The sequence below is a fragment of the Pleurodeles waltl genome, chromosome 6 (genome assembly GCF_031143425.1).
Source record: "Pleurodeles waltl isolate 20211129_DDA chromosome 6, aPleWal1.hap1.20221129, whole genome shotgun sequence".
NCBI classification, from domain to species: domain Eukaryota; kingdom Metazoa; phylum Chordata; class Amphibia; order Caudata; family Salamandridae; genus Pleurodeles; species Pleurodeles waltl.
In genome coordinates, this window is record NC_090445.1 from 247,881,236 (window position 1) to 247,894,942 (window position 13,707).

The following is a 13,707-nucleotide window of genomic DNA, read 5'->3' on the forward strand; positions in this document are numbered from 1 at the left end:
AAGCCTTAGGGCTGCAAGGCCTGCTGTAGGGGTAACTTGCATATATTGCTCACAGTGGTCGGGGACATGGCACACAGTTGTGTGACATGTCATGTTTTCACTTTTAGCTGCACCAAGACATGCATTCTGCAGTGGCCGTCTGCATATGTTATGTGAGCGCTCCCTGTGGGTGGCACAATACGTGCTGCAACCCTTGGGGACCCACTTTGGTACACTTGCTCTTGGTACTAAGGGTACAGTTTACCAGGGACGTGCAGGAGTGCCAAAGGTATTGCCAATTGGGGAATGTAGGAAGTTGGCTCTGTATGCACTATTTCAAAGTAAGGAATAGTATGCACAGAGTCCAAGGATTCCCCTTAGAGGTAAGATAGTGGCAAAAAGAGATAATACTAATGCTCTATTTTGTGGTAGTGTGGTCGAGCAGTAGGCTTATCAAAGGAGTAGTGTTAAGCATTTGTTGTACATACACACAGGCAATAAATGAGGAACACACACTCAGAGACAATTCCAGGCCAATAGGTTTTGTTATAGAAAAATATATTTTCTTAGTTTATTTTAAGAACCACAGTTTCAAATTCTACATGTAATATCTCATTTGAAAGGTATTGCAGGTAAGTACTTTAGGAACTTTGAATAATCACAATAGCATATATACCTTTTACATAAAACACATTTAGCTGTTTTAAAAGTGGACACAGTGCAATTTTCACAGTTCCTGGGGGAGGTAAAGTAATGTTAGTTCTTGCAGGTAAGTAAACCACCTACGGGGTTCAAATTGGGGTCCAAGGTAGCCCACTGTTGGGGGTTCAGAGCAACCCCAAAGTCACCACACCAGCAGCTCAGGGCCGGTCAGGTGCAGAGTTCAAAGTGGTGCCCAAAACACACAGGCTTCAATGGAGAAGGGGGTGCCCCGGTTCCAGTCTGCCAGCAGGTAAGTACCCGTGTCTTCAGAGGGCAGACCAGGGGGGTTTTGTAGGGCACCGGGGGGGACACAAGCTCACACAAAAAGTACACCCTCAGCGGCACTGGGGCGGCCGGGTGCAGTGTGCAAACACGCGTCGGGTTTTCAATAGGTTTCAATGAGAGACCAAGGGGTCTCTTCAGCGATGCAGGCAAGGGGGGGGCTCCTCGGGGTAGCCACCACCTGGGCAAGGGAGAGGGCCTCCTGGGGGTCACTCCTGCACTGGAGTTCCGATCCTTCAGGTGCTGGGGGCTGCGGGTGCAGGGTCTTTTCCAGCCGTCTGGATTTTAGAGTCAGGCAGTCGCGGTCAGGGGGAGCCTCGGGATTCCCTCTGCAGGCGTCGCTGTGGGGACTCAGGGGGGACAACTTTGGTTACTCACAGTCTCTGAGTCGCTGGAGGGTCCTCCCTGAGGTGTTGGTTCTCCAACAGTCGAGTCGGGGTCGCCGGGTGCAGTGTTGCAAGTCTCACGCTTCTTGCGGGGATTGCAGGGGTCTTTAAATCTGCTCCTCTGGAAACAAAGTTGCAGTCTTTGTTGAACAGGGCCGCTGTTCTCTGGAGTTTCTTGGTCTTTTGGAAGCAGGGCAGTCCTCTGAGGATTCAGAGGTCGCTGGTCCCAGGGAAAGCGTCGCTGGAGCAGTTTTCTTCTGAAGGAGGGAGACAGGCCGGTAGGGCTGGGGCCAAAGCAGTTGGTGTCTTCTTCTTCTCTGCAGGGGTTTTTCAGCTCAGCAGTCCTCTTCTTCGTAAGTTGCAGGAATCTAAATTCTTAGGTTCAGGGAAGCCCTTAAATACAAAATTTAAGGGAGTGTTTAGGTCTGGGGGGTTAGTAGCCAATGGCTACTAGCCCTGAGGGTGGGTACACCCTCTTTGTGCCTCCTCCCAAGGGGAGGGGGTCACATTCCTATCCCTATTGGGGGAATCCTCCATCTGCAAGCTGGAGGATTTCTAAAAGTTAGTCACTTCAGCTCAGGGCACCTTAGGGGCTGTCCTGACTGGCCAGTGACTCCTCCTTGTTTTTCTCATTAATTCCTCCGGCCTTGCTGCCAAAAGTGGGGCCGGGGCCGGAGGGGGCGGGCAACTCCACTAGCTGGAGTGCCCTGTGGTGCTGGAACAAAGGGGGTGAGCCTTTGAGGCTCACCGCCAGGTGTTACAGCTCCTGCCTGGGGGAGGTGATAGCATCTCCACCCAGTGCAGGCTTTGTTACTGGCCACAGAGTGACTAAGGCACTCTCCCCTTGTGGCCAGCAACATGTCTCGAGTGTGGCAGGCTGCTAAAACCAGTCAGCCTACACGGGTAGTTGGTTAAGGTTTCAGGGGGCACCTCTAAGGTGCCCTCTGGGGTGTATTTCACAATAAAATGTACACTGGCATCAGTGTAGCCATTATGGTGCTGTGGAGTTCGTATTTGACAGACTCCCAGACCATATACTCTTATGGCTACCCTGCACTTACAATGTCTAAGGTTTTGCTTAGACACTGTAGGGGCACAGTGCTCATGCACTGGTGCCCTCACCTATGGTATAGTGCACCCTGCCTTAGGGCTGTAAGGCCTGCTAGAGGGGTGGCTTATTTATACTGCATAGGCAGTTTGAGGTTGGCATGGCACCCTGAGGGGGGTGCCATGTCGACTTATTCGTTTTGTCCTCACCAGCACACACAAGCTGGCAAGCAGTGTGTCTGTGCTGAGTGAGGGGTCCCCAGGGTGGCATAAGATATGCTGCAGCCCTTAGAGACCTTCCCTGGCATCAGGGCCCTTGGTACCAGGGGTACCAGTTACAAGGGACTTACCTGGATGCCAGGGTGTGCCAATTGTGTAAAACAAAAGTACAGGTTAGGGAAAGAACACTGGTGCTGGGGCCTGGTTAGCAGGCCTCAGCACACTTTCAAATCAAAACATAGCATCAGCAAAGGCAAAAAGTCAGGGGGTAACCATGCCAAGGAGGCATTTCCGTACAGGGAACAATTTCACAGTTTTAGGGAAAGAGATCTGGCACTGGGGACCTGGACAGTAGGAACCCAGTGCACTTTCAGTCGAAATTGCATCATGTATTAGGTAGAAAATAGGGGTGACCATGTAAAAAAAAAAAAAAAAAAAAGGGGCACTTTACTGCAGTGAGCCCATGGCTCCTAACAGGGGAAAGTGACTTGCACTATCTTGGTTTATGGTAGAGAGGAGTATCCTGGGATCTTTTTGAGGGCCAGTACATGAAGATGTGATGTAAAGTGGGATGGCTAGCCTCATCGCAACTATTGCCCCATTGAATAGCTAGGCCTCCAGTCGCACAAATGAGAAGATAACATAAAAGAGGCTCCCCAGTCGTCAAATCACTGTTGGTCTGTAAAGAAGACCAAAGAACGTCTTCCCTGCTGCTCCCTGAACCCAGCAAATAGAGGCTGCACCAAAGACTGGACTGTACCTGCTGAACCAGAGGACCTCGTAAAGAGAGGATTGAGCCTACGGTGCCCAGTCATGGAAAAGTTGCCCATATGTGCTAGGACTGAAGAAGTGACTGTGTTGCAGTGACAGGACCACAAAAACTGAAGAAAACTGCACTTGTGAGACCTCAGCTGCCCGGGATCACCTGCCCACTGCTGGTCATCAAAATGCTTGCTGAGACCTGCTTGTGGTAGTCGTCTCAGATGGTCCCCAGTCCTCGTGCAAGGAAGAGACAATAGCTTATGGACAACTGCTGTAACCAGAGACCATTAGCAACTGGCCTTCACTGGCGCATTGGGGCAGATATAGGTTGAGGTTGGTGATGATCCCAGGCTGTCTCTTCCACGGCTCAAGCATCTTCATCATCCTGCAGCACCAGCATCAGGATCACTTCTTGGCTGGAACTGCGATCCTGGTGAAATCTTCTGTGAGCATTCAGACTATTGGACCTGGCTGATACTTGTCTCCCTGAACCTAAAACGTCCCTGTGAGTGGCTCCTAACCCATTGTGGCTGGGCAAAGAGAGGATTGGTAGTCGTGCTATCCTGTTGGCTCTGGAACTATGATACCGATTACAAAGATTTAGTGGAACTTAGTGTTTACTTAACTTTTAAAAACCGCACCTCTGGTTCCCCTCAATAGATTTTTTTTTTTTTTTCGTTTTGGTGTGTAATCTAAGATAAATTTACACTCTTACTTCATAAATTGGTGCTGTATTTTCCGTTCATCGTGTTTCTTGCTTATCTGTTGTTGTTGTACTTCTTAATGCTTTACACGTGTTCCTTTGAGTAATTCTGACTGCTGTGACACAACTACGCAGAACTGAGCTAAAAGAAACCGTATTTCACCAGATGGAGATTGTGACATTAAATAGTGAGATCTCGCAGCCACTCTGCATATTTATCAGTAATCCTACACCAGTGAATGGTTTGTAGTTGAGGCCTACTGTGGTTGACTTTCTGGCTGACTGCCTTTGGTATTCCAGTTTTTGACACCCTTCAGGTCTTATGGCAAGTCCATTTGTACTCCTGCATGTTTGTTGTGGCTGAGGTTTTTCTTTTAAGGGCTGAATCCTTCCCCTGGCTCTGTGTCAGATGTCATTGTTGGGTCTCTCTATACCCAGAGTTGGAGCATCAATGCTAGTTAGCTGCCACCCTTTGGAATATTGTTAAGGAGAAACTTATTTCTTTGTGACTTATTGGGGGAGAACGGTGGCCTTGCTGCCGTGTTTGCTGTAGGTATAGCCGTCCTTTAGGAGGCTCTCATGCTTTATAGATCGTTCTCTACTTTCTTTCCGATTGAATGGATATATTTACTCTCTACTGAATACTTTAATTTCCACCCATCTTTCCTCCGGCACATTGGAATTTCGTGCTGGTGCATCCTTTCCTGGGTATAAAAAAAAAAGAGAGATGGCTTACATGGGTTAGGAATTTCAGTTTTTTGAATGTCGAAGCTCACCTAACAAAATGGCGTAATCTAATTATTTCAATAGTTTAATCGTTGTCTCTGAGATCCTTCCCTGATTGGTGGCAAGGAACCTCCAGAGGATACCCAGACTGGATTGCTAATATAACAGGTGAGTTACTTTATTGCCCTTGCGCCAGCGTCCTTGTCTTTGTCCTCTATTTAATTGCTGCTTGTTATCTTTGGCGCTGGGTCCTCTGCAAAAATGTAGAATCCCACGCCATTTGTGAGTATGAAGATGGGTTTGTGGAACATTTGCAGGGAAGTTTGTTTCTCCGCTTGTTTTTCCAGGGGTATTCGAGATGACATTGAAGAGGAAGATGACCAAGTGAGTTTGAAAGCAGCATTTTTTCTATCTATTTTTTTCTAATCTCTCCTATACTTAAAAAATAGAAAAAATACCTTAATATAGTTGACAGTTTAAAACTTATGCTGTCACTTAAATTGCCACTCAGATTTATTTAGTGACTTCATTTATTAATGTTCTTTCTGAATTTAATGTCAAATGCAGACGGTGCTACCGAGACACAGCTGACAGGTTTGTTTCCAAAGGAACATTCTTGTTTCAAAGTGCTATATATAATAGTGTTTTTTTTTTTTTTTTTGTCTGACTGGCTTTTGGATGATATTATCTTAGGATATACACATTCATCGTATTGGTGGATTTCTTGGGAACGCGGTCTTCCTAGTAATGCTGAAAGACCGGTGATGCCCCTGTTCCTAAAACAACAATTCTAAGCATTCTGCAATGACAGTATGCCCATGTAATTTTCGTCGCAAAAACACTTAAAACATTTTTGAAAAGTCTAATCCTCTCCATGATTTTGGGAACCTGTGTACTTAATTAGAATAAATCCACAACTGTATTCAATTTAAGAGTGTATTTCCTTTTAAAAATTATGGTCTCAGTTGCTGTTCCCATGGGCTTGTCACCATAAAGTAGCAAGCTGTGAACAATGTTTAAAAATGCATTGGGGCATTTGCTTTATTGAAGTAACAGAATCCCATATACAGCCTGTGTCAGCAGTGATGTATCATTGATAACATTTAAAATGTAATCTTTTGAGTGTCAGTAGAGCGAAGTTGAAACTGTAGAAAACTGGACACTACATGTTTCACATTGTTATTACAGGTAAAATTGAAACAAATATTGTTGATGGATAATTAAGGCTTGATTTCCATTTCATTATGTGGCTGATAAATTGTGTTTGTAGACATTGTTAAAAACTAACATTTTGGAGTTATTCATTCAAGATAACCCCACAAATAATAGCATGTTTATTTAAAAAAAAAAAAAAAAAAAAAAAACTCGTCTGTCTGCTAGGCAGATTCGGTGCAGAGGACGGAAGGGTAGTTGATGACAGTTGAATAAGTTCCCCCATATACTTCATGGGAGTATGGCCATATCCTTGGCCAGAAGTTGGCTCCCCCTTGGATTCGGGTAGTGGGAGTGCAAGGAAATCACTTTTGCAAAGGCATCCGAAAAAAATCATGGAGTTCTTTACATTAAGAGGGGTGTGATCTGTAATGATGGTTACAGTCTGACTTGGGATTTCACGATTAGTTGCCATAAAGCAGGGCACTTCTCATTGATCGCGCACCTCTCTTTTGGCATTTGTGCCTCATCTTGTGAGTGCAGTTTACTTTGTTAGCACAAATGTAATTGGTTTTACTCACTGCACTTTATCATTGAAGTGCAGTACTCCGGTTCTAACAACAAACGGAACAGGTTTTGTGCCTGCTTAAAGAACAAATGGGAATCAGATCTGTCAAAATATAGTAACTCTGTCCCTACATTAAGTGGACTGTGGGAAGCATGTTTATTAAAAATAAAATGCTGTGCTCCAGTCTTTCAGCCTGGACAACTGTAGGGTTGATGGCTCAGTTCCCCAATTGGGAATATTTGTTTGGGGGTAGCATTGTAGAGGCCAGAACAAGAGCCATTTCTTGTCACAGGAGACCGGCAAATTTGAACATCTAGTTTTGTGACGTTGGACTAGGCATCGGATTACACATAAGGCCGCGGTGGCTATCTTTGAGTCCTCTGGATGGGTAGAGTCTGTGTCTGGGTCATGGCAGATAGTTTGCTAGACATTTCCATGGCTACCTCTGCAATATGTACATTTATCACTGCCAGTGTTGTGGCAAAATCCACCAACTGTCAATGTTTGCATGTTATCTGGTATCCAGATATCCCATGTAACCCCCTCTAATTAAGCAGGAGTGCATTTCAATTTATTCCAAAACAATGACTATGAAACCTTCTAGAAGTCCCTGCTGCATGGATGTAGTCTGTAGACTCAAATTACCCATTACTCCTTTTATTTGATCACATGCTGTGTTTTTCATACCCTTGCATGCATGTATTGAAATATGGAATGAAGGCGTGGCAGTCCCTTTATTTTATTTATTTATTTTTAGATGAACTAATATCTCAGTGGTGACTTTTTGTCTTGCTGAAAAGCTTGTGGTAAAATGATCAGAGTAATGCCAGTGCAAGGAGCTGTCCTTCGCTATGGGTTAGTATGCACTTTTACCTCTCCATTTTCCTACAGGAAGCCTATTTTCGCTACATGGCTGAAAACCCAACAGCTGGCCTGCTGCCAGATGAAGAGGAGGATGTCTATGAATATGACAGTGATGGAAATCCTATTGCGTCAACAGTAAAGAAAATCATTGACCCCCTGCCTCCTATGGATCATTCAGAGGTATTGCTCCGTTTTTGTTTTTTTATGCATGCAGATGCATCAGTCTGGAAAATAATTGTAACTATGCAAGAATGCAATTAATCTTCATATGCACTTCTTATCACACAGGGACAAAGCACATAGTTGCAATATTCTGATTTGATCTCTTTTGTGTGGTGCAGTAGTTGGTGAGACTGCAATAGCAGCACGGAGCCCACCTTGTTATGAGAGTGCCACTCCGAGGATGTAGTTAAGAACTCTAATCTCAGCATAGTGCATAGGGAACGTGAGGGTCTCTAGATTTTACTTATAAGGAGACTGGTCAGAAGCGAGACAATATAGAAGTATTTGTTCTCAGCTGAAGATTAGAGCAGTTTTCTTACCTAAATCTACCAAAAATTGCCAAGGGCGTAATGAACTAACCAGGTGATGGAGTGCATGTTTTAATTAATCTCACCCACTGGCAGTCGCTCTGGCCAGTGGCAGTCGCTCTGGCCAGTGGGTGAATTGTTTGGAATTTGTTTGAAATTTAAGCCTTTTCTTGCGAATAAATATTGTCAGTTACCAAAGCGCTCTGAAATGATTTTACATTTCTCCAGCTAAGGATCCTCTCCACATTCATGAACTTGTAATAATTTCCCACTGCTGGGCAGGACATTCAGAACACTGTATCATCAGCTTAAAAATGTTAACATTTTATTTTGTTTATTTAAAATAATATTCTGTCATATAATAACAAGCACTAGCAAAGCCAGTAGATCTTTGCTCTAAAAGGCTGTGCTTTTGGCTTAGCCAGTGCTTTGTTCCATTTGTTTGTGTGCATTTACATCAAGACACTGAATGCTGGTGATCTTGCAGTGGGGTTTTTATTAAGGAAAGTTGTTGAATGGAGAAATGGAAGGAACCAAAGTAGCACTCCTACAGTTCTTGCACACTCTGTTACGAAGCACAGAGGGTTCAAACCCATTAGTAGCCTCATGGTCACAAATAGTAGCAGCACAGGCCCTTAAAACAGCAAAGGTGACAACCAAAAAGTAGAGGAGGTCTCCATTTGGCCGTAGCAGGATTACCTGCTGCAGTGGCAAAGCAATGAGCCTCTATTTCCCACTCTTCCATTATCCACTTCAGCGTAGAGAAGCATTTCCAATTACCTGGAAGAGTGGAGTTCCATTACAATAACACATGGATACTTAAAATTGTTCAGAATAGCTACCGTCTAAGATTCTCCCATTCTCCACCAGATACAACCTTCAAAAAGAAATCATACATGTTGCAGCTGATAAACATGAACTTGCTCTTTTAGAAGCACATTTGGAGGTTGTACCTCTTTCCCAAGAAGGGATGGTAATGTATTCCTGTTATTGTTTGCTAAAAAAAAAGCCCCCCAAAAACCTAATTCAGATCCATTCTAGATATCAAAGTCATAATCACATAGATACAGAAAGGAAATTGAAGGATGCTAGTCTTACATCAAATTTACCAACATATCGATCAAGGGACTGGCTGTGCTCCATGGATTTTCAAGATGTGTACTTCCACATATACCAATAGTGATGAAGCACCGTAAATTACTGAAATTTGTGGTCTGCAGCAATTGCTTCCAGTACAAAGTACTTCATTTTGGCCCCTGATTAGCCCTAAGAACATTTTGTAAGTGCATAGCTTTCGCAGCACATTTTAGGGTATGCAAGAGATCTACCTTTCAGTATCCAGATGACTGGTTCATCAAGGCATCAGCATTTTCAGCAAGGATGTCAGCATTTCCAAATCAGTCTCTGCTGGCAGTCACTTAGGGCTACATTTTACCCTCTATCAGCATCGATATCCGCATCATCCCCAATGCAGTCTCTTCACTGTCTAGGAGCGGTACTGGATACCATAAAAGCGCAAGTGGTGTATCCTTGGGGGAGAGGTTGTTAGCTGTACAGCACAATCTGCTGAAAGTTGCACATCCAACTGCGAGGCAGGTGCCATCTCTGCTGGGCTCCATGGTATCTTGTGTCTTTGTGGTTCCGGAGGCTTGCCCCATATGTGGCCTCTATAGGGATATCTTGAAGACTAGAGAAGGCAGTTTTTGCACAGTTGACAGGACAAGCTATCCCTTTTCCTCCATGGAGCACACACTCTCAAATGGTGCTGTCAACTGAAGAAACTCTTCCATGGCAAAGCTTTTCATCAAGAGGTTCCAACACAGACCGTGGTGACTGATGCCTTCCTTATAGATTGGTGTAAGGAAATGCCTCCTTGGCATGGTTGCCCCCTGACTTTTTGCCTTTGCTGATGCTATGTTTACAATTGAAAGTGTGCTGAGGCCTGCTAACCAGGCCCCAGCACCAGTGTTCTTTCCCTAACCTGTACTTTTGTATCCACAATTGGCAGACCCTGGCATCCAGATAAGTCCCTTGTAACTGGTACTTCTAGTACCAAGGGCCCTGATGCCAAGGAAGGTCTCTAAGGGCTGCAGCATGTCTTATGCCACCCTGGAGACCTCTCACTCAGCACAGACACACTGCTTGCCAGCTTGTGTGTGCTAGTGAGGACAAAACGAGTAAGTCGACATGGCACTCCCCTCAGGGTGCCATGCCAGCCTCTCACTGCCTATGCAGTATAGGTAAGACACCCCTCTAGCAGGCCTTACAGCCCTAAGGCAGGGTGCACTATACCATAGGTGAGGGTACCAGTGCATGAGCATGGTACCCCTACAGTGTCTAAACAAAACCTTAGACATTGTAAGTGCAGGGTAGCCATAAGAGTATATGGTCTGGGAGTTTGTCAAACACGAACTCCACAGCACCATAATGGCTACACTGAAAACTGGGAAGTTTGGTATCAAACTTCTCAGCACAATAAATGCACACTGATGCCAGTGTACATTTTATTGCAAAATACACCCCAGAGGGCACCTTAGAGGTGCCCCCTGAAACTTAACCGACTGTCTGTGTAGGCTGACTAGTTCCAGCAGCCTGCCACACCAGAGACATGTTGCTGGCCCCATGGGGAGAGTGCCTTTGTCACTCTGAGGCCAGTAACAAAGCCTGCACTGGGTGGAGATGCTAACACCTCCCCCAGGCAGGAGCTGTGACACCTGGCGGTGAGCCTCAAAGGCTCACCCCTTTGTCACAGCCCAGCAGGGCACTCCAGCTTAGTGGAGTTGCCCGCCCCCTCCGGCCACGGCCCCCACTTTTGGCGGCAAGGCTGGAGGGAACAAAGAAAGCAACAAGGAGGAGTCACTGGCCAGTCAGGACAGCCCCTAAGGTGTCCTGAGCTGAAGTGTGTAGGAAGTTGGCTCTGTATGTGCTATTTCAAAGTAAGGAATAGCATGCACAGAGTCCAAGGGTTCCCCTTAGAGGTAAAATAGTGGTAAAAATAGATAATACTAATGCTCTATTTTGTGGTAGTGTGGTCGAGCAGTAGGCTTATCCAAGGAGTAGTGTTAAGCATTTGTTGTACATACACATAGACAATAAATGAGGTACACACACTCAGAGACAAATCCAGCCAATAGGTTTTGTTATAGGAAAATATCTTTTCTTAGTTTATTTTAAGAACCACAGGTTCAAATTCTACATGTAATATCTCATTCGAAAGGTATTGCAGGTAAGTACTTTAGGAACTTCAAATCATCAAAATTGCATGTATACTTTTCAAGTTATTCACAAATAGCTGTTTTAAAAGTGGACACTTAGTGCAATTTTCACAGTTCCTAGGGGAGGTAAGTATTTGTTAGGTTAACCAGGTAAGTAAGACACTTACAGGGCTTAGTTCTTGGTCCAAGGTAGCCCACCATTGGGGGTTCAGAACAACCCCAAAGTCACCACACCAGCAGCTCAGGGCCGGTCAGGTGCAGAGTTCAAAGTGGTGCCCAAAACACATAGGCTAGAATGGATAGAAGGGGGTGCCCCGGTTCCGGTCTGCTTGCAGGTAAGTACCCGCGTCTTCGGAGGGCAGACCAGGGGGGTTTTGTAGGGCACCGGGGGGGACACAAGTCCACACAGAAATTTCACCCTCAGCTGCGCGGGGGCGGCCGGGTGCAGTGTAGAAACAAGCGTCGGGTTCGCAATGTTAGTCTATGAGAGATCTCGGGATCTCTTCAGTGCTGCAGGCAGGCAAGGGGGGAGTTCCTCGGGGAAACCTCCACTTGGGCAAGGGAGAGGGACTCCTGGGGGTCACTTCTCCAGTGAAAGTCCGGTCCTTCAGGTCCTGGGGGCTGCGGGTGCAGGTCTCTCCCAGGAGTCGGGACTTTAGGTTCAAAGAGTCGCGGTCAGGGGAAGCCTCGGGATTCCCTCTGCAGGCGGCGCTGTGGGGGCTCAGGGGGGACAGGTTTTGGTACTCACAGTATCAGAGTAGTCCTGGGGTCCCTCCTGAGGTGTCGGATCTCCACCAGCCGAGTCGGGGTCGCCGGGTGCAGTGTTGCAAGTCTCACGCTTCTTGCGGGGAGCTTGCAGGGTTCTTTAAAGCTGCTGGAAACAAAGTTGCAGCTTTTCTTGGAGCAGGTCCGCTGTCCTCGGGAGTTTCTTGTCTTTTCGAAGCAGGGGCAGTCCTCAGAGGATGTCGAGGTCGCTGGTCCCTTTGGAAGGCGTCGCTGGAGCAGGATCTTTGGAAGGCAGGAGACAGGCCGGTGAGTTTCTGGAGCCAAGGCAGTTGTCGTCTTCTGGTCTTCCGCTGCAGGGGTTTTCAGCTGGGCAGTCCTTCTTCTTGTAGTTGCAGGAATCTAATTTTCTAGGGTTCAGGGTAGCCCTTAAATACTAAATTTAAGGGCGTGTTTAGGTCTGGGGGGTTAGTAGCCAATGGCTACTAGCCCTGAGGGTGGGTACACCCTCTTTGTGCCTCCTCCCAAGGGGAGGGGGTCACAATCCTAACCCTATTGGGGGAATCCTCCATCTGCAAGATGGAGGATTTCTAAAAGTCAGAGTCACCTCAGCTCAGGACACCTTAGGGGCTGTCCTGACTGGCCAGTGACTCCTCCTTGTTTTTCTCATTATTTTCTCCGGCCTTGCCGCCAAAAGTGGGGCCTGGCCGGAGGGGGCGGGCAACTCCACTAGCTGGAGTGTCCTGCTGGGTTGGCACAAAGGAGGTGAGCCTTTGAGGCTCACCGCCAGGTGTGACAATTCCTGCCTGGGGGAGGTGTTAGCATCCCCACCCAGTGCAGGCTTTGTTACTGGCCTCAGAGTGACAAAGGCACTCTCCCCATGGGGCCAGCAACATGTCTCGGTTTGTGGCAGGCTGCTAAAACTAGTCAGCCTACACAGATAGTCGGTTAAGTTTCAGGGGGCACCTCTAAGGTGCCCTCTGGGGTGTATTTTACAATAAAATGTACACTGGCATCAGTGTGCATTTATTGTGCTGAGAAGTTTGATACCAAACTTCCCAGTTTTCAGTGTAGCCATTATGGTGCTGTGGAGTTCGTGTTTGACAAACTCCCAGACCATATACTCTTATGGCTACCCTGCGCTTACAATGTCTAAGGTTTTGTTTAGACACTGTAGGGGTACCATGCTCATGCACTGGTACCCTCACCTATGGTATAGTGCACCCTGCCTTAGGGCTGTAAGGCCTGCTAGAGGGGTGTCTTACCTATACTGCATAGGCAGTGAGAGGCTGGCATGGCACCCTGAGGGGAGTGCCATGTCGACTTACTCGTTTTGTCCTCACTAGCACACACAAGCTGGCAAGCAGGGTGTCTGTGCTGAGTGAGAGGTCTCCAGGGTGGCATAAGACATGCTGCAGCCCTTAGAGACCTTCCTTGGCATCAGGGCCCTTGGTACTAGAAGTACCAGTTACAAGGGACTTATCTGGATGCCAGGGTCTGCCAATTGTGGATACAAAAGTACAGGTTAGGGAAAGAACACTGGTGCTGGGGCCTGGTTAGCAGGCCTCAGCACACTTTCAATTGTAAACATAGCATCAGCAAAGGCAAAAAGTCAGGGGGCAACCATGCCAAGGAGGCATTTCCTTACACAACCCCCCCCCAAACGAAAGAGGATGAGACTAACCTTTCCCAAGAGAGTCTTCATTTTCTAAGTGGAAGAACCTGGAAAGGCCATCTGCATTGGCATGGGCAGTCCCAGGTCTGTGTTCCACTATAAAGTCCATTCCCTGTAGGGAGATGGACCACCTCAACAGTTTAGGATTTTCACCTTTCATTTGCATCAGCCATT

The 13,707-nt window shown here is 46.6% G+C and overlaps 1 protein-coding gene across 6 annotated transcripts in view; it reads left to right on the forward strand.

The window, feature by feature from the left end:
- The window catches only part of DDX42 (DEAD-box helicase 42), a 516,281-nt gene that overhangs the window by 108,471 nt on the left and 394,103 nt on the right, over positions 1 to 13,707 (forward strand). For 4 of the 6 annotated variants that reach the window (XM_069238031.1, XM_069238033.1, XM_069238032.1 and 1 more), the window contains 2 exons: positions 5,154 to 5,190; positions 7,418 to 7,570. In XM_069238031.1, coding sequence (XP_069094132.1) covers positions 5,154 to 5,190; positions 7,418 to 7,570 — 190 coding nt within the window. The remainder of the gene's footprint in view (positions 1 to 5,153; positions 5,191 to 7,417; positions 7,571 to 13,707) is intronic. The other 2 variants (XM_069238036.1, XM_069238035.1) reach the window with 1 other exon arrangement.